We start from the raw sequence: 19,859 nt of genomic DNA, 5'->3' as shown, positions 1-19,859 counted from the left end.
AGGGCACATTTAGAAATAATTAGAATAATTGGAACAGAAATAGAATAATGTCCCTTTAGCAGGAAAAACTATGACCTGGGTACCCACTCAATTGAAAGTCCAGGTGTTAGCTGTGAAATAATGTTTCTGCACTTTTGCTATTGATGGGCAAGTTCAAAGTTTCTCCTCTGGGGAGGCTTTATCTGCAAAGAGACTTTGGCGGGAAAGTCCTTTAAATAGAAGACTGTGTCTAGGAGAAGCAAGTACCTAGAAATAAACATCCTCAATTGAAATGGAGACCAATCTCCTGCCATCTTTACACTAGATCAGTGGTTCTCAACCTTTTTAATGCCGCGACCCCCAACTGGTCGTAAGTTGAGGACTACTCAACCGGTTGTAAGTCAAGGACTACTCAACTGGTGCAGCACCGTTTGCAGAATGGGACTTTTGGCGGGCTCAGCAGGGCAGAGAGACAGCCTGGACAATTCCTATTGGCTTTTGAAAGCCAATAGAATTAGACTCTATTCAAGAGAGTCTATTCTATTGGCTTTCAAAAGCCAATAGAATAAAAGGGAGTAGCACAGCTAAGGAAAAGGGGGGGAAAATGGCGGACTACGTTGTTTGACGACCCCCGTGAAATGGTCGTTCGACCCCAAATAGGGTCCCGACCCACAGGTTGAGAACCACTGCACTAGATACACTAGACCGTCTACTTCCTCCATCATCCTGGACACTGATGTGCTGCAGAGACTGATAGGCATTGGAGTCCAACAATATTGCAAGGACGGCAGACTGTCCTAACCTGGGTTTAGATACCGCGAAGTTCCATAGCAATAGCAACTCTGGTGTATCCTCTTCCCCACTTTTGTTCCCTCCATCTTCCTGGGCCTTCCTGCTTTGCTTCTGCAGAGGTAGCTCAACATTATTTGCTGATCCAAGAGAGGGAGGTTTTGCCCGCTGGCTGCTAGAAGAGACCAGTATGATTTGGGTGTTTCATCCAAGGGTGCTTCCTTGCTAGGAAGAAAGTCACCAACCACACTGTAACTCTTCTGCCAGGAGGCTTTGCCTGAACATGCTGCTTCTCTTTGATGAGTACTGTTCCCACTGGAAGTTGGCTTCTCGGAAGGTTTGTGTGGCTACAGCTTACTCTTGGGAAATCTCTGAATATGGACCGAAGCCTGACACAACTAAGAGTTGTGGAGGTTGAAGGATCTCAGTGGTGTGACCACTTCTAACTTGTATTAGAAAAGATTTGTGATGAATCACAGAAAAACAATGTCTTTTCTGGAGTCCTGGGTGCTGTCTGAGCCTAATGGTTGACTTGCAGATGTTTCATTACCCAACTAGCCACAACATCAGTGCTCTGACGATGTTCCCCAGTTGGGTAATGAAGCATCTGCAAGCCAACCACCAGGCTCAGAGAGCACCAAGGACCCCACAGTCGTCCTCCTCCTCCTCTTCCTCCTCTCCAGAAACCCCACTCCCTTCTAGTACTGATGATGCTATCTAGTTGGGTAATGAAATGTCTACAAGAAAACCACCAAGTTCAGAGAGCACCAAGGACCCCACAGTTCAGCCCTGAGCTACAGATGTTCTCCTTTATTGGAAAGTCTACTTTGTTGCCCAGATAAATACTTTTGTGGGTTTAAATTGGTGCGAGCTTGCTTTTTCTTGGTTCATTGTACTCTGAGATCCTCAACCAGCTTTTTTTTTTAAAAAAAAAATTACGTCTCCTTTTTTCTGCATTCCCTATCTTCTGTGTGTCTCATTCCCTTGACTACTATCTTCCTCCATTTCTCAATCAAGACGATCTGCTTTCCTTTTCTTTCTCCTCCATCTCCTGGCCTTCTGATGTTCACCCTCAAGCTCCTCTCTTATTACTTTATTGAACTGCAACATCAAAAGAAGAAGAAGAAAGAAAGAAATTGCCTAGAGAAGAAGGAGTGGGTGGGAATCCTGACGCTTTGACTCAACTGCACTGAGAAGAACCCTTCTCTTGTCTAAACACGTTTTCCCCACACAGGCTGTGGGAGTGTTTCGTGGAGTGAAATTGCCCCAACAAAGGGCGTGGCAACCTCATTTTGCATTTGATTGTCCTGTTTCTGCAGTCTTTCATCCTTTACTCTTATCTTCTGAAGGTTGACCTCTGACCCTGTGCCAACTGGACTTGAATTGGAGTAGAACTGCAGGCCATCCCACTTATTTTTAGCGCTATAATTGGCTCTGAGCTAATGGTCCCACTTCCTTTCTGCTTCTTCTTTCAAAGCATCCCCTTTACAAGAGAAGTGGGGAGCTTTTCCTTAGGGTAGATTCAGAATCACATCTTCCAGCATTGGGGCTGAGTGCTGGAGGTGGAGGGGAGAGGAGTTGGTCAGTCTGCATCCGGTTACACGAATACTCTGGTTAGTGGCTTTTTGCATCAATCACCCATGAAAGATGAAAGAGCAATTAAAAGCATATCGGCATTGTTTTCATTTATAACTTCCCTTAACCTATGTAGATTCTTTATGCAATTTAACATAGGCAGTTTCCCCCATAAATTAGCTAAGAAACTTTTAAACAGGCAAATGTCAACAGCCACTTTTTAAAGTATAACTTTCCTTGAAGCAAGCTTTAATCATGAACTTTGCAGATACAGTACCCTCCTTCCTTCCTTCCTCCCTTCCTTCCTTCCTTCCCTCCTTCCCTCCCTTCCTCCCTCCCTTCCCTCCACTTAATCAATCACTCAATCACTCCTTCCTTCCTTCCTTCCTTCCTTCCTTCCTTCCTTCCTTCCTTCCTTCCTTCCCTCCCTCCCTCCCTCCCTCCCTCCCTCCCTTCCTTCCTTCCTCACTGGGTGGGTCTTCCTGGGGAATTCCAGCAAAGATTGCTGTGTATTTGTAATAAAATATCTCCATTCTTTCAAGGACAGAGACCTAAGGGATCCTCAAGAAAGCCCTTTTCTAAGAGAGAGACAAACATATTCAAAATTAAAACAACAATTAAATTATGGTATTGTAAAGCACAACAAGAAGATCGGCAATAAAGAAAGAGTAATGGATAGCAATAGTATCAATTGGTGATCAGAACTTTCTGGATTTTTTTTATTTTTAAACAGAACAAAGCATGGACCCTTGAATGATTTAGTCTTTGAACTTTCCATGTGAAGCCTCCTAAAATAATGAGTTGGTTAGACTTAATTTATTCAATTTTGTACGTCCCAGGATATAATGATATAGTTCTTGAAAAAAAAAAGACACTTAGAAATATATTTATATTTGGGAGATAAAACGAATTCAACCTTCCACTTTTTCTGCCCCAGAAAAAAATTCTCTAAAAGATAGAACCCCAACCTGCTCCTTAAGCAATTGGGCTAGTCTGAAACCAGTCTGACATCCTTTGACATTCCTCAAATAATCTACAGATGCTTAAAAATAATAAAATAAAATAAAATCAGTTTAGTTTTGGGCAAAATCTGGAGGCAACCTTGATTGTTTACACAACCTTGAAAGATGACACCTGCCCTCTAAGGCAGCTCAACACAACAGTCACACAGGTTTTCTTTCACTGAAAGGAGAGCCATGAAACACCCTTTTAGCTGAGTACGCATCGGCTTCCCTTGTGCTTTTTTCTGGCCCACAGCCATGGGTGACATGGCTTTCACTACCCTTGATGATAAATGGAACATTTACCCAGCAATTATGATAATGACGGTATTGCATTTTTTTTTTTTTAAAAAGAGAGGATGAGGAAGCCTCTGTAGCTCCATAACTAGGAGGCGTTGACCGTGGCACTTTGTCACCCTCATTCCTGGCACTTCACTCCACCCCAGAGCGTCTAGACAGGTCTGGCGTGGAAGAGAATGACAAAAGGATCACAACGCCGACTGAGACATGAGACACGGGTCCTGGGTGACAAATTCCTGCAGGAAAGTCAAACACAACGAATGACGTTTTCTCAACAGGGCTTGGCCAATTTTTAAGAGGAGCAGAAGTGTCTCCCTGGACATGCCCTCTAAATCTAGATATTTTACATACTTGATTGAGCCAGAAGATTAAGTATGACCTTTTGACAATTCTCCCCACTTCCCCCACACCCATGGAGTGGGATGATTCGATCATTGCTAGCCTTGGTTTTATTCAAAGCGCTGCATAAATCCACAGAAGGCTGATGTATTACTTAGGGCGATGACGGATGAAAAAAGAGAGGTGAAAAGATCTCGGACGCTTCCTTCTCTGACTCGTTTTTCAAGCTTTTCCATAACCTCAGGATATGGTGCTTTCTGTACTAGGTTTCCCCTTGCAGGCCCTGATTCTAGCCAAGCCAGGATCAAAGAAGGTAATGCAGTGAAAGCCAATTCCTTGAAGACAGTCAAATTTGGCTGAAGGATATCATGAGGAGAAGAAGAAGCAGTGAAGGTCTCTCCAGCTATCCTAGTTGTGAATGGTGTTCATCCATGTTTCCTAGATCATGGATCCCCAACCTACAGGCTATGGACCAGTACCATTCCATGGCCAGTTGGGAACTGGGCGGTGCAACTGACCAGTGAACATGCAAAGCTTCATTCGTGAATGCACAGGAGCTAGATTGCGTGTGCAAAACCATCTCCTCCCCACTCCTGCTGCTGCTGGTTCTTGGAGCCAGAAAGGATCGGGACCAGTGTCCTAGTCCAGGGGTCCCCAACCCCCAGTCCACGGATCAGTATCAGGCCACAATATGCCAGCAACCAGGCCACACAAGCAAGCAAAGCCCCACCCACGAGACGCAGGTAGCACACAAAACCATGCACCCTCCAGTCTGCAGAAAAACTTCTCTCCACGTAACTAGTCCCTAGTGCCCAAAAAGTTGGGTATCTCTGTCCTAATCCACTGGATTGTGATATGCCTACATTGACTTGTATGCTTGTCAGAAGCTGGCTGGGAAGGTTGCAAATGGCAGTCACCTGAGCCCAAGATGGTGCAGACATTATAAATACTTGCCAGTGGCCAAGCACCTGAATTTAGATTACATTAGTGTGAAGATGCTGTTGATTGTCATGAGAGTGAGGGCCAACCATAAGTCACTTTTTCACAATGCTTTTGTAACTTCCAATGTTTGCTCCATCGTAACTTCCAATGTTCACAGGTAGTTGAGGACTATCTCTGGATCTGAGAAGACCGAACTCCACCCAAGAACCTGGGAACGTTCTTTCATCATCTTACATTCCTGCAGGCTACTGTTGGACGAAACCAGCTCACCATACAGGGCAACCCAAGATACCCATCCTATAATGTCCTAAGTAGTATTTGTTTTAAGAAATAAATTAACAGAGTGTTTCTTTTCAAAAATTGGAGCATGACTGGTGTTTTTGAAATGGAGTTGTGGTGCACCCATGAGAAAACTTTAGTGGCCAATTACAAGCAAACACATACCATATCCTTTTTTACTGAGCAGCCTCATTAGGAAGGTAAGTGGATGCTTGCATAAAACTAATAATAATAATAATAATAATAATAATAATAATAATAATAATAATAGTAGTAGTAGTAGTAGTAGTAGTAGTAGTAGTAGTAGTAGTAGTAGTAGTGTCACTCATGAGGTCATGGCAGTGGAAATAAAAGAGGTGAGGAGGATCTCCTCTTTCCTTGGTGTCCATAAGATGGTTTCTACCAGGTCTTCATGGTGAGCACAAAGCTACATTTTTAGTCATGGTCCTCTAGCCTTTCCTCATTTATTTAAATAGAAACAGCATGGGACTTTTCAATTATATTCTGGAAATAAAATAGATGAGGGTTAATGTGGAAGGCCTTGAAAAGATAATACCTGAAGCAGAATTTCAATGTCTGAGATGATCAACTTCTTCTAAATTGTTAGTGGTCACAGACAACCCTGGTGTCTGAGGGTGCTATTCTCTCATTCTTGATGTCTAGTAGCTGGTTTCTTATTCTCTTCATGAATTTTAACTGCAAGCCAAATTGCTTATGTTCATGCGTCCCGCTTAATAGAACTTGCCTGGTGGATATTTTCACCTCTCTGGCTAATTCTACTTATGCATTCCTGCTGTCAAGAAGTAGTTATTTTTTGAAGCAGGTAGCAGGCCTGCTGGAAGCCTCATAATGAAAATAATTTTTGAGAGAGAAGAAAGAAGAAGAAAAAAAAGGAGGAAGAGGAAGAGGAGGAGGAGGAGGAGAAAAAGGAGGAGGCAAGAAGAAGAAAGAGGAGGAGGGGAGGAGGAGGAGGAGGAAGAAGAAGAAGAAGAAGAAGAAGAAGAAGAAGAAGAAGAAGAAGAAGAAGAAGAAGAAGAAGAAGAAGAAGAAGAAGGTAGGGTGACACATAAATAGCTTTTTACTCCCTAACCTGGTTAGACAGGTATTTTTTGGGTGTGGAGCACCTTCTATAATTAAGCAGGATTCCTTGATGCCTTTTGTAATATCTCTTCGCCTGTCTTTTCTCTGGCTCTACCTGTATGATCTAGGTGTTTCCCTTCTCCTCCCCATTTTCCAGGTGTGGCATTTAGGTAGTGCTTTCCCTGTTCCTTTTTCATTCCTCGCTGGGATCAAGGCCTGAGAACTTGACTGTTTCTGTAGAGAAAGAGAAAGAAAGGGGCAAATTAGGCTGCAATTTGATTCTCTCCTTCACAGAGCGTGGCTGCAGAGAAGAAGCCAGAAAGCCAACACGGGGATAAAGGACCACGATGGAAACGGCAAGGACAAACGGGACCGCAGGCAAACAAGAGGAAGCCAAGACTCCCTCTTCACCCAAGAAAGAGACAGAAGAAGGGAAGAAATCCAGCAGCCCAAAGAAAGGTGAGAAAGAAGCCAACAAAAACAATGTGGTACCAATCCTGGAGACAACCCAACTCAAGAATTCTATGTTTGCCGGAAGTGACTGGAAGAGACCAATCATCCAATTTGTGGAGTCTTCTGATGAGAAGAGGTCAACCTACTTCAATGTGGAAGCAGGGGAGGCCAAGAAGTCAGGTTTTCCTACTGGGCAGCTAGGAGAAACTCGGCGGTCCCAAGTCTCTTTTCCAGAGCGAGGAGATTTGAGGAAGCCCCTGTTCAATGTGGAGACCAAGAAATCTTTCGGCGGTGAAGGAGAAGGGAAAAAGCCAGTGTTTTCCAGTGGGCAAATTGCCGATCTAAGAAAACCCATCATCTCCCTAGGGGAATCTGCAGAGACCAAAAGGACCAACTTCAACCGGGTCAGTAGGGTACCTAGTGGAAGACCCCGGGTGACTGTGGAAGAGGTCCTTTGTGACTCTTGCATCGACAACAAGCAGAAGGCGGTGAAGTCCTGTCTGGTGTGCCAAGCCAGCTTCTGTGAGCTTCACCTGAAGCCCCACTTTGAAGGGGCTGCTTTCCGAGACCACCAGCTGCTGGATCCCATCAAAGACTTTGAAGCCAGGAAATGTCCCATCCATGGCAAGACGATGGAGCTTTTCTGCCAGACCGACCAAGTCTGCATCTGTTACCTCTGCATGTTCCAAGAACACAAGAATCATACCACCGTGACCGTAGAGATTGAGAAATCGGGCAAAGAGGTATTGTATTTTTTTTTTTTTTGGCATATTGTTGCATCCTTACTCTTTCCTATCCCATTAGGAGCTTTGCAAGGAAGCATTTTCACCCAAATAACCTACAATGAATGCTAAATGATATTTAGCCCTTTAGGTTTTCTGTTTCTGGACTCTACAATGAGTTAATTGACATAGGTATATCCATCACTGAATTGCTCAAGGTGTGTCCTGATTTGTACCTGTGCATGATTGCGTTGCTTACATTTAAAAGCACTTCATTTAAGATAATGTACCTCAGTGAATTGTTGCTTCGCTCTTGTTCTCATTTTCAAAGTGTGTCTTGAGGCTGCCATAGCTATGCAAAGAACATGCCTGTATGAGCTAAATCTGGTTTTCAGGAAGAAAGACAACCAGGGTTCACATTTATTTACTCCAGTATATATGCGGCTCCTATCACAAAGATTCTGACCTAAAGTCATCACCTAAAAGTTGAGGTGGAGGGAAATGGGGTGGATTTTAGACAGCACTGAGTTTCTTAAAACTGGACGTCTTTGGAAGGACATTAGCAATGTTTGGGTGTGTTTACAAAGAAGTTGTTAGGAGAAAATATAACTTCTGACCTGGCTTGAAGAGATGAGTAGACTTTTAGCAAGGACTGGAGCTTCCCCTGACACACTACTGCAAAAGTGTGTAAAAGTAAGAATTGTGTTGAGGGCTAGATCTTAGAAAAGATGTTCAATTCTTGCTTCCCAGATTATGGGTGGGAGATATTACTACAAAAAAGTTGATGAAGGAGAACAAGATGATCATCTTTGCTGATCACTTATTGAATGGTATGTACATCAATGGATAGAAAGAAGTTTTTTCCAGTATCCCATCCCATCTTTTCTCTTCCCTTCCCTTCCCATTTCATTATACCCTTCCCTTCCCATACCATTTCTTTATTCCCTTCCTTCCTTCCTTCCTTCCTTCCTTCCTTCCTTCCTTCCTTCCTTCCTTCCTTCCTTCCTTCCTTCCTTTCTCCTCTTCCCCTTCCCCTTCCCCTTCCCCTTCCCTTCATCATCCTGAAGAATCCTCTTGCAACCACTGGGTTTAAAATGTAAAACATCAACTTACATGGGGCAGTGAAGCCATGCATGTCATATTTATTTATGAGAAGATGGTTAGGAAAAAAAAACAAAAACATCTCATTCTCCCTTTAGTCCCTGCAAAGATAATCTACTGTGGACAAATTATTTCCCTGACCTCTCAGCCATAACACATACTGCAAGGAAAATAATTCTATTTTTTTTTTAAGTAATGGTTTTGACCCATAGCCCTTGTCACCAAAACCCCAGTAACCTGCTTTTATTTACCCCCATATCCATAAGTCTTCCCAGCCTGGTTGCAAGGCCTGTGCCCAAGCTGTGATTCACAAGACATGCTGTGACTTGATTCTTGCTGAAATGTTCTGGAAATCTATTGACTGCTAATGCAGATACGGGCGGGGAAGTGTAGGTTGTTTTTCACTTTATTTCTTCTTGAAATCCACGTGAGAGACCTTTCTGTGAGCTGGTTGAGCGAGAGATGCTTGAGACAAGGAAATAATTTTTGGTATCAGTGCTTGCTTTATGACAAGAGACAAAACGCTTGACCCACTTTAAAACAATCCAAGTGAGGATTTCAGCAAGGGCTTTAAATCCACAAGCATTCAGATTATCTCTTTTTTTTTCTTTTCCTGTTGCATTTTCAAATGCTGCAGATTATTTGTACATCCCATCCCACTCTTCTCCTCTCTTCTCTCTTCCTGTTTTATTCTTACAACAGCCTGGTAAAGTTGATGAAGTTGAGAATGAGCCCACGCAGATGTGTTTCTAGTCAGTCTTGAGAAAATATGGACCTATAAAGATATTCTGAACTCTGAAGGGAACTTAAAACCTAGACAAGAGATGGAAAATCAGGGTATTGATCTATCGTGGTGGTCACATTTACAAATGCAAGTGAGATACGATAAAAATGTTAAAGTGTATGGATTTTATAAAGAGCAGATTTTGTTTGATCAGATATTATTAACCTCTGATGAAAAACTAATTAAGAAAATGTATAACTTTCTATTAAATTTGAAAATGGAAGACGAACAAATAAAAGAAACAGTGATAACATGGGCAAAGAACTTTGGATACAATACAAATTGAGAGAAATGGCAAAGCCATTTGTTAATGTCAACTTCTTATAAAGAAAATCTATACAAAATGTTTTATAGATGGCACTTGCCACCAGCAAGATTAGCAAAAATCTTTAAAAATATGTCAGATAAATGTTGGGGCTTCCTATATTTTAAAGCAGGGGTGTCCAACCCTTGGCAACTTTAAGACTTGTGGACTTCAACTCCCAGGACTCCGTGCTCGCTGGGGCATTCTGGGAGTTGAAGTCCACACGTCTTAAAGTTGCCAAGTTTGGAGCCCCCTCTTTTAAAGAAGCCATTTCTCTAGGTTTAGGTTGGTTTTGCCTCAGTTCGGTTTGCCAGCGATTTATTTAGTAAACCACAGTTAAAGAAGCTGGTTTATAAAGTGATGCATGAACTCATTCCCATATTTGTGAAAAAACCCCTAAGTGTTGCAATTACACAAGACTTTTTTAAAATCCTGTCTTGTAGTCAATGACGAATGCTTTAAGGATTAGCAAAGGGGCAAATTAGACCAATTTGCGGGAATCTGCCAGGATTACATGGATCTTGGAGCCGCGTGGATGGCGGAGGCTGAAAAATCCGAAGCGTTGTAGTAGAAACCCAATTTACATTTGAAATTGTTCGGTTCTTTCTCTCTCTTCCCCCCTTCCCCCCCCGCCCCGTTCTTGTTGACTGTTTAGTCAGTCTTGCTAAGCTTTCGGTTCCACTCATTTAAAGGGACATTGTAAAGGAAGTTTTAAAAACTGAGAGAGCAGTGGTTCTCAACCTGTGGGTCGGGACGCCATTTGGGGTCGAATGACCATTTCACGGGGGTCGCCAAACAACACAGTCCGCCATTTTTTCCCCCTTTTCCTTAGCTGTGCTACTCCCTTTTATTCTATTGGCTTTTGAAAGCCCATAGAATAGACTCTCTTGAATAGAGTCTAATTCTATTGGCTTTCAAAAGCCAATAGGAATTGTCCAGGCTGTCTCTGCCCTGCTGAGCCCGCCAAAAGCCCCATTCTGCAAACGGTGCTGCACCAGTTGAGTAGTCCTTGACTTACGACCGGTTGGGGGTCGCGGCATTAAAAAGGTTGAGAACCAATGTGATAGAGGCTCAAGAAGGAAAGAAAGAAAATGACTGTATAGCATTTCCTTTTGCCTAAAGATTTAATTCAACAAGGATCCTTTCTCTTTAGGAATGCAGGCAAAAGAAGTTGGGAAACGGGATTTGTCAAAGACGGATATGGGTTTTTTAAAACAGAGGTCCCCAACGTTTGGGGCGCCAGGGACTGGTTCCGTGGAGAGAGGTTTTTCCACGGACCAGAGAGTGCGTGGTTTTATGTGCTGCATGCATCCCATGGATGGGGCTTTGCTTGTTTGTGTGGACCGGTTGCTGGCATGCCTCAGCCCAGTACCGGTCCACGGACCAGGGGTTGGGGACCCCTGTTCTAAAAAAAATGCAGGTATTCCTTATCTTGCGATAGTTCATTTAGTGACAGTTTGATGTTATAACGGCACTGAAAAAAAATGACTTAGGACTGTTTTTCACACTTATGACCGTTGCAGCATCCCCAGGGTCACATGATCAAAATTCAGATGCTGGGCAACTGGTTCGTATTTATGACAGTTGCCGTGTCCTGGGGTCAGGTGATCCCTCTTTTGCAACCATCTGACAAGCAAAGTCAATGGGGGAAGTCAAATTCACTTAACAACCACATTACTAACTTAAGAACGGCAATGATTCATTTAACAACTGTGGCAGGAAAGGTCCTAAAATAGGGCAAAATTCACTGAACATCTGTCTAACTTAGCAACATAAATTGTGGTTGTAAGTCAAGAACTACTTGCATTTTTTTCTTCTTTTGTGGCTGTGGGGCATACACTTGGCAGGGGAAGGTGTTGGTCAGGTCGGCTAGACATATAATGTAAATATCTCACTCACATCTAGGTTCGCCCAGCATATTACTCATGGTTAATTGAACCTCAATTTGCTGAATTAATCCAAGATGCTGGGTTTGCACACCACCCTGAACAAGGTACAAGCTTCGCCCAACCCAGCTGGTTGGCTAGTTCTAACATGGATAGACTCAGTTTTCAGTGGGACCAGGATTTCCTGTATTTTGCGGAATTTTGGGGAAGGTGTTTTAAGATACTGACAAGTTCTGGCTGGAGCTATTTTAAGAATTATCCTGCCTTCTAACTTAGTCTGTCAGAACACCATGTCAATGATTTAACAGAATAACAGAGTTGGAAGGGACCTTGGAGGTCTTCCAGTCCAGCCCCCAGCTCAAGCAGGAGACCCTATAGCATTTCAGACAAGTGATTGTCCAGTCTTTTCTTAAAAGTCTCCAGTGATGGAGCACCCCAATTTCTGAAGGCAAGTAATTCCACTGTTTTATTGTTCTCACTATTGGGAAGTTTCTCCTTAGCTCTAGGTTGCTTCTCTCCTTGATTAGTTTCCATCCGTTGCTTCTTGGAAGTCTTCTAGTCCAACCCCATGCTCAAGCAGGAGACCCTGCTTCTTGATTTTTTTGTAGGAGATTTGAACTTATTTTCCATTGTGGTCCATCCTCAAGTCACCCAACTTTGGGGTTGGTGTGGTGCATGAAGCATACCCCAATGTTTTGATGATGAAAATTAGTTGGAAATTTACTGGATGACCTTAGACCAGTGGTTCTCAACCTTTTTAATGCCGCGACCCCCAACCGGTCGTAAGTCAAGGACTACTCAACTGGTCATAAGTCAAGGACTACTCAACTGGTGCAGCACCGTTTGCAGAATGGGACTTTTGGTGGGCTCAGCAGGGCAGAGACAGCCTGGACACTTCCTACTGGTTTTTGAAAGCCAATAGAATTAGACTTAATTCAAGAGAGTCTATTCTATTGGCTTTCAAAAGCCAATAGAATAAAAGGGAGTAGCACAGCTAAGGAAAAGGGGAAAAAAAATGGCGGACTGCGTTGTTTGGCGACCCCCGTGAAATGGTCGTTCGACCCCAAATGGGATCCCGACCGACAGGTTGAGAACCACTGCACTAGACTAATAGTTTTCTCTCACCTGAGCATCATTTCCAGAGTTATTTTGATAAGAAAGGAGCAATTCCTATGCAGGAGTATCTGCAGAAGGATCAACAAAGTTAAGATGATATCTGCAATGGCATGATTGACGCCCTCACAATGTATATAACAAGACTGGAGGCTTCAATAACATGGTCGTAACTAGCTTCCTTATGGTTTTTATGCACAACATACACATTGTGGATGCCACAGGTTTTAGAGATGGGGACTAATGTGAAGACAATTGCTTATGGAAAAAGAAGTCCATGCAGCATCACAAACTATGAGTGAAAGCAAATATACATATCCCCGAATAATGTTTCAGGATCCAATCTGAGTCGGATCCTCCAGGATACAAGTTTGGTCTTCCGAGCTTTTGGACTTGTGCTGAAGCCCATCCTCAGGGAACTTTTCTCTCTCCAGAATGTGGACTATGGGCTATTCTATGCATTGAATACAAACTGAAGAAGCTTCTTTGATGAGAAGCCAAATGTCTTCAAGGTAAAACAAAGGAATTCCAGTTGCCTCTTGAAAAAGCAACTTTGGGACAACCATGACCTGGATGATGGAGAATCTCTATATCCCAAAGCACAGATTCTGGTGAGAGAGAAACTCCCTGAGGATGGGCTTCAGAGTCTGAAAGCTTGGAAGACTAAACCTCTGGTCCCGGTGACCGACCCAGAATGGATCCTGCAACATTAATTAGCAAGTGCTGATTCTCCATCCCCCAAAAACCCGTGTTTCTCAACCTGGGCTACTTTAAGATGGGTGTGGAATTCTGGGAGTTGGTCCACCCATCTTGAAGTGACCCAGGTTGAGAAAGGTTATGAAGACTCTCCAATTTCTTTGCTGCAGAAGGGAACACAAAGAGACTGAAGGACAAAAAAGCTTTTGAAAAGATGATGTGGGAATGTGTAGGAGGGAGGCTGTCGGGGTAGCAATTAAAAAAGAATTAAGTAATTGCACAGAAGGGAGAGAGAGAGAGAGAGGGAGGGAGAGAGAGATATTTCGAATTTCTGGTTCCCCAACAACAAAAGAGGGGCTTTCTCTTGCGTCCTCTTCTAAAGCCAGGAGCTGGTGACGATGACCCGCCAAAAAGCAGCTGCTGAAGTTAAATTTTTAGGCAATTGGAGACAATGATTCAAACGCCCCAGAGAAGTTGAACGAATGAACTAGAAATTAAATAATATTCCTTTCTCTTCTTCCCCGTTCTTCTGCCAAAGCAGCTGGCTCAACAGATGGCTCCTTAAGGAAAGAGGATTTAGACACTGGGGCACACTGGAAGGGAATTATGGGTGTTATACTCCAGTACCCCTGTCAAACATTGGTAGAATGTCTACTAGAGACTAGAACTGTATGTGTAAAAGTAGTGGGCCATGATGAACCTGATTCCATGGGAGTTTCAATTGCACTTCAGGTTACACCTGTGACAATCTCATCCTGAAGTCCTTTTCTCCTTAAGGTTCAAGTTGTTCAATTGCCACAGGTTCAAGTTCAGGATTCTAATGCCAGGGTCGTCTGGGAAAAGCAAGGGACACCTAGATTTGCTCCACTCTGTGCCATTAACCTCAGGGTGTCACCATCTAATCTTAATGCCTCTCCTTCAATGAATCTGTTGGAGTGATCAGTGGTTCCCAGGTTCTCAGAGGTTGGTGTTGAAGAGCAAGTTGGAAATCTGAATAAATAAAGAGACCAGAAAGCAGCAGTGTCTCAAATGGGTATAATTGGGTGAAGGCGATGGACGATACAAGAGGGGAAATGCTTTTTGGAAGTGTTTTAAACCATCACTTCTGGCTTAGAGCAATGGATAAACTGGACCTGTGATGGTTTTGTTGACTAAGCCACATTGGGCTAAGTTGTGCTCGTTGGTATAAGGGTGATGATCCCCATGACTTATGGACCTGCATCGCATGCTAGAATACACATACATCATGCTGCAACAATGTCACCGTCTTGGCCTCACCGTGGTTTGTTCAAGATAGTTCTATTGAGCCAGATACTTTTATGTCTTTTAGTTATTGCAAGTGCTTTCTTGCTGTTTCAGAAAAAAAAACCCCAAGCATTAAAAAATGAATCTAAGTTGTCTACAAAATAGAACAGTTACATGAAATGCATGAACAAACCATGATTAAAACAAACAGGATTATGTGATAGCTGAACTAAATGCTGGGCTTGCTCACATATTTGTAAGCCATGGACAGTTGCTTAATCTATTGCATAACCAATGGTTGTGTAGTTCATAAACCAGAATTAATCAAACACGGCTTAGCGTTGCATGTGAAGTCAGTAGGATTTCAATTTGGTTAACTTAAATGTCTCCAATCTCTTTGACATATTCCACACTTTTGAACCAGGGCCAGGAGATGGGATATTTCTTTCACTCACATTGGTAATGTCCCATTTTGCCCTCATTAATCCTTTCTAATATTGAGCTACAATCCTCACAGTAGTTGGAACTGTAGGTTTTTCCCAGCAAACATATATGGTGAGTAACATGTTGTTTTAGTGCAAATTACTTTTGGGGTAAATTGGTTTCGAACAATAAAATGGGAGTCATCAGTTTTCCGGAAAACAGGTTCCTTGTAATGATGAAAACTTCTAATATTAGGTAGGTGATTTCCTTGTTTTTGTCCTTTCCTTAGTTTAAGAGACTGAAATGGTTCCTACAAAACTACACACACTCTCACACACACATACACACACACGTACACACACCATTTAGCAGAGCAGAAATCTGAAGCTAAGTGCAATATTTTGGAGCAACTAAGAAAACAGAAAGCTGAGTTTAAAAGCAATTAGAAGGGAAAAAAAAAACCCTGAAACTATCAGAAAAATATTTTGCCTTGCATCTTATTTTGAGAATAAGATGTTGTGGATACTGAAACTTTTATAGTGGCTCCACTAATTATCTCATCCCATTTCAGAACATCTGAAAATAATATGGAAAGATTTGGCCATTAGACTCCTTTTTATCCCTATTCACTCTAATGTGCCATTGTTTACTGGCTTCCTCTCTTGATCAGGATGGAAATGAAATATGTGACAATAGTAGCATTCATTTTCTCAGATTGCCTGTCTCTTCATGATTCCTTATAGTCTTGTGTATTATTTGCTCCTTCCATGCTGAAAGGCCACATATTCAGAAAGACACCTATTAAAACCTGCATAAAATAGGTATGTCAGATCAGTGGTGGGATTCAAATATGTGAACAACCGGTTCTCTGTGTGGATGCCACTTCCACACATAAAAAGAAAGCCAGAAAAAGATTAAAAAGAGAAATTTAAAATTATATGTAATGGATTAAAAAGGTTTTGAGAAATATGGATTGATTTAAGGACTAAGATTTAGAGTTGAAAATTTGTGATTATTAGAATATATATGTTAAACAGAGTAAGAATGTACTTTTTGGAATAATATGTTTATTTGTATGAAAATTATTTTGTAATGGAATGAGAATAAGAATATGAAGAGGTTTTTAGAAATTTGGATTGCTTTAACAACTAATTGAGTGTGTTAAGTTAGTAAGACGATGTTTTGTGTAATAATAGGTGTGTTCTTTTTTATAGACATGATAATTATTTGAATGAGATTTAAATGCTATCTGAAGAAATAAGAGAGATTTGTGATAAAATCAATGATTTATGAGATTATGAATTAGAATATATCTGGATTAGTATTTTAGAAGGGATACCTGAAGTGATAATACGTTTATCTAAGATTAAATTGGACTATGGTAACTGCAAATTAATAAAGTTCAAAACAGGATTAGGATTTATAGATATGTAATGTAGAAATGGATTATGTTAAATAGGTTATATTATTTGAGGGAAATAGAGAGGGAACATTTAATGTATTTACTTGAGTTATTGTATGATTTTATTTTGGGCTGATTGATCACCTAACCACCATGGTGTGTCTTGAGCATTCTGTTGTAAAAGTTAAAAAAACCAATACAATTTGTTATAACAGAAGTCCATTCTGGGCCAGGGCAACAAAAAATTAGCTACCGGTTTTGCTGAACTGGTGTGAACCGGCTGAATCCCACCACTATTCCTACTTGTCCTTCACTCACAGAAGACCTCTATAAAGCTTGTGAACCAATGCTATACACCCGAGTGTTTGCTAGTCTTTAGAAGACTGGTAAGTCAACAGCTAACATCTATTTATTTATTTATTAGTAAAATTTATATGCCGCCCAATCCCTAGGGACTCAGGGCAGCATACAAAATTAAAACAACAAGTATAACAATTAAAAATGAATACATTCACACGTCCCAATCGAATCCCCCCACCCGGGGACATCAATCCCAAGCCTGCCGGAACAGGAGAGTTTTAATAGCTTTCTTGAAGGCCGGCAAGGTGGGAGTAGTTCGAATCTCGGGGGGAAGTTGATTCCACCACATCGGAGCCACCACAGAAAAGGCCCTTCCCCGAGGGCCCGCCGGCCGACATTGTCTGGCCGACAGGACCTGAAGGAGGCCCAATCTGAAGGACCTCACCGGTCTCTGGGAACTATGCGGCAGTATGTGGTCCTGTAAGTAACCTGGTCCTAAGCCATGAAGGGCTTTAAAGGTGACAACCAACACCTTGAATTGCATCTGGAGACCCACAGGAAGCCAGTGCAGTTCGCAGAGGATAGGTGACACGTGGGCGTACCTTGGTGCACCCACAATCGCTCTCGCGGCTGCATTCTGAACCAACTGCAGCCTCCGAATGCTCTTCAAGGGTAGCCCCAGGTAGAGCGCATTACAGTAGTCCAGTCTTGAGGTGACAAGGGTATGAGTAACCGTGAGTAAAGCCTCCCGGTCCAAATAAGGCCGCAACTGGTGCACCAGGCGAACCTGGGCAAAGGTCCCCCTGGCCACAGCCGATAGATATTGTTCTATGCCATGGTTAGGTCACCTGATGTTCTCAAGAAGAACTGAGCTTCAGTTCCCACAAAGGTGCCGTGGGAACACACCCTGGGAACCTGGCTAGAAAGAAATTCAATCCCAGTGAGTTGCTGGGAGGAATTTCAAAAAGAGGCCCTTCTTTGCACCCCTTTGAGTTTCAAGAGACCTCACATGATCTTGCAGAAATCATGCCTGCAAGGCAGGATCATATATCCTCCCCGTTCTGAACACGGCAGCTTGGAGAGGGCACATTTGGGAGCACACCCAGAACTTTTCTGAGCACCGACAACTGAGCATTGGCTGGCAGTCCACATGGCTTCTTGATTTCTGCATGCACCAGATGTGCCTGTTTAATAAATCAGAGCACTGGCTGACTTCTAACCTTGCCGTCCCTCCCTCGTAATATATTCCAGATCTAATTATATGATGCTGCGGCCAAGTTTCACTGAGAGGGCTGGACTGATTCTTAATCAGTTGCCTTTCATTATTTCTGGGGATATATCAACAGCTAATTCTTGAAGGTAGTGAAAGTAGACAGTTCTGGGCCATTTGAGACCAACTCAGCCACTAGCTGTTTCCTTAAACCAGTGGTTCTCAACCTTTTTAATGCCGCGACCCCCAACTGGTTGTAAGTCGAGGACTACTCAACCGGTCGTAAGTCAAGGACTACTCAACTGGTGCAGCACCGTTTGCAGAATGGGACTTTTGGCGGGCTCAGCAGGGCAGAGACAGCCTGGACCATTCCTATTGGCTTTTGAAAGCCAATAGAATTAGACTATATTCAAGAGAGTCTACTCTATTGGCTTTCAAAAGCCAATAGAATAAAAGGGAGTAGCACAGCTAAGAAAAAGGGGGGAAAATGGCGGACTGCGTTGTTTGGTGACCCCCGTGAAATGGTCGTTCGACCCCAAATGGGGTCCCGACCCACAGGTTGAGAACCACTGCCTTAAACCTTCTGCAGAAGGTCCATTTGCTTAGTCTTCTTCTACAATAGTCAGTATTTTGCCTAGGTGGCCAACATGTGTTTGTCCAAAGAGGCTATTGGGTGGTACGTGGTCCCATTTTTTTCCTTCTCACATTTGTTTTCCATGGTGGATAAGAAAAAGACTCCATCTAACAAGCCTCTGTGTGCAGAACTCCTTCTCAGATCACCTGGGGAGGACAGGAGATGTGAAAGGACACCATGGAGAAGGAGAGAAATCCCAGAAGCTGAGAAAGTATTCGTTCTACACCTTCAGAGACGAAGCTTCAAATCTGTCTTCACAATAAGTCTTCTGGAGTAGGAAACCAACCAACTGGAAGCTGATTTTCTCTAAACTGCATCATCTTGAATATGTGCAACTTCTGAGTGTAGAAGAAGTTCAAAACCAAGGATATTGTTGGTACCTCCACAGAACCAATAGTCAAACAAGACTGGCTATGTAAAATAGGGTAGAACCTATATACCTCTTCCTGGTAAGACAAATCCTTGGGTGCTGAGTAGGAATTCTGGTTGTTTTGATGCTGCAGAAAGATTCCAGGTTGAAGAAGGTTGTTCCTGAGTAAGCACTGGACACACCCATGCAAATACCATAGATCAGTGTTTTCCAATCTTGGCAATTTGAAAGTGAATATACCTCTACTTCCAGATTTCTCAGCAATGATTAGGCATCCATATAATTGGAAATTGTCAAGGTTGAGAAACCCTGTCCTAGACAGACCTTGAGAATAGGCAGGTGCTGGAACGATGCAGGTGCTCCTCATGTTTCCTGTCTTCTCCCCAACATGTACCTTTTGCACAAGTCATTCTGTAACCTGAAGCAATGCAGTTGCAGAAAACCCATCATGCAGTTTCTAAGCTAGTGTGCAGATCGTATGGAATGTGTAAATAAAACATAATTAAATCAAGGGAGTGAACGAGAACTCGCTAGTATTTGAAGGATGACCTCTTCTTTCTCAGATGTGGTTGAGAAAGCTTTTGTTCAACTAAAGAGTGTTCTACATAGGGGGGGGGGAATCACTCTGTGATACTTGAAGAGCTCGGTTTCCAGAGAGTTTCGGGTAAATGAGTATTATTAAGAAATGACCCAAAGCAGCGGTTCTCAACCTGTGGGTCGGGACCCCATTTGGGGTCGAACGACCATTTCACGGGGGTCGCCAAACAATGCAGTCCGCCATTTTTTCCCCCCTTTTCCTTAGCTGTGCTACTCCCTTTTATTCTATTAGCTTTTGAAAGCCAATAGAATAGACTCTCTTGAATAGAGTCTAATTCTATTGGCTTTCAAAAGCCAATAGGAATTGTCCAGGCTGTCTCTGCCCTGCTGAGCCT

General features: G+C 42.6%; 1 protein-coding gene across 2 annotated transcripts in view; it reads left to right on the top strand.

Annotated features, from left to right (window-relative positions):
* The first annotated feature begins 6,392 nt into the window (after nucleotides 1-6,392).
* The window catches only part of TRIM29 (tripartite motif containing 29), a 30,554-nt gene continuing 17,087 nt past the window's right edge, over nucleotides 6,393-19,859 (top strand). For both annotated transcript variants that reach the window (XM_039365679.1, XM_039365678.1), the window contains exon 1: nucleotides 6,393-7,480. In XM_039365679.1, the coding sequence (XP_039221613.1) occupies nucleotides 6,632-7,480 (849 nt within the window). In that variant the 5' untranslated portion in view covers nucleotides 6,393-6,631. The remainder of the gene's footprint in view (nucleotides 7,481-19,859) is intronic.

This window comes from Crotalus tigris, unplaced genomic scaffold, assembly GCF_016545835.1.
Source record: "Crotalus tigris isolate CLP2741 ecotype Arizona unplaced genomic scaffold, ASM1654583v1 scf7180000020151.727365, whole genome shotgun sequence".
Lineage (NCBI taxonomy): Eukaryota > Metazoa > Chordata > Lepidosauria > Squamata > Viperidae > Crotalus > Crotalus tigris.
Note: the sequence above shows the minus strand (reverse complement) of the source record. Positions and strands in the feature narration are given on the sequence as shown.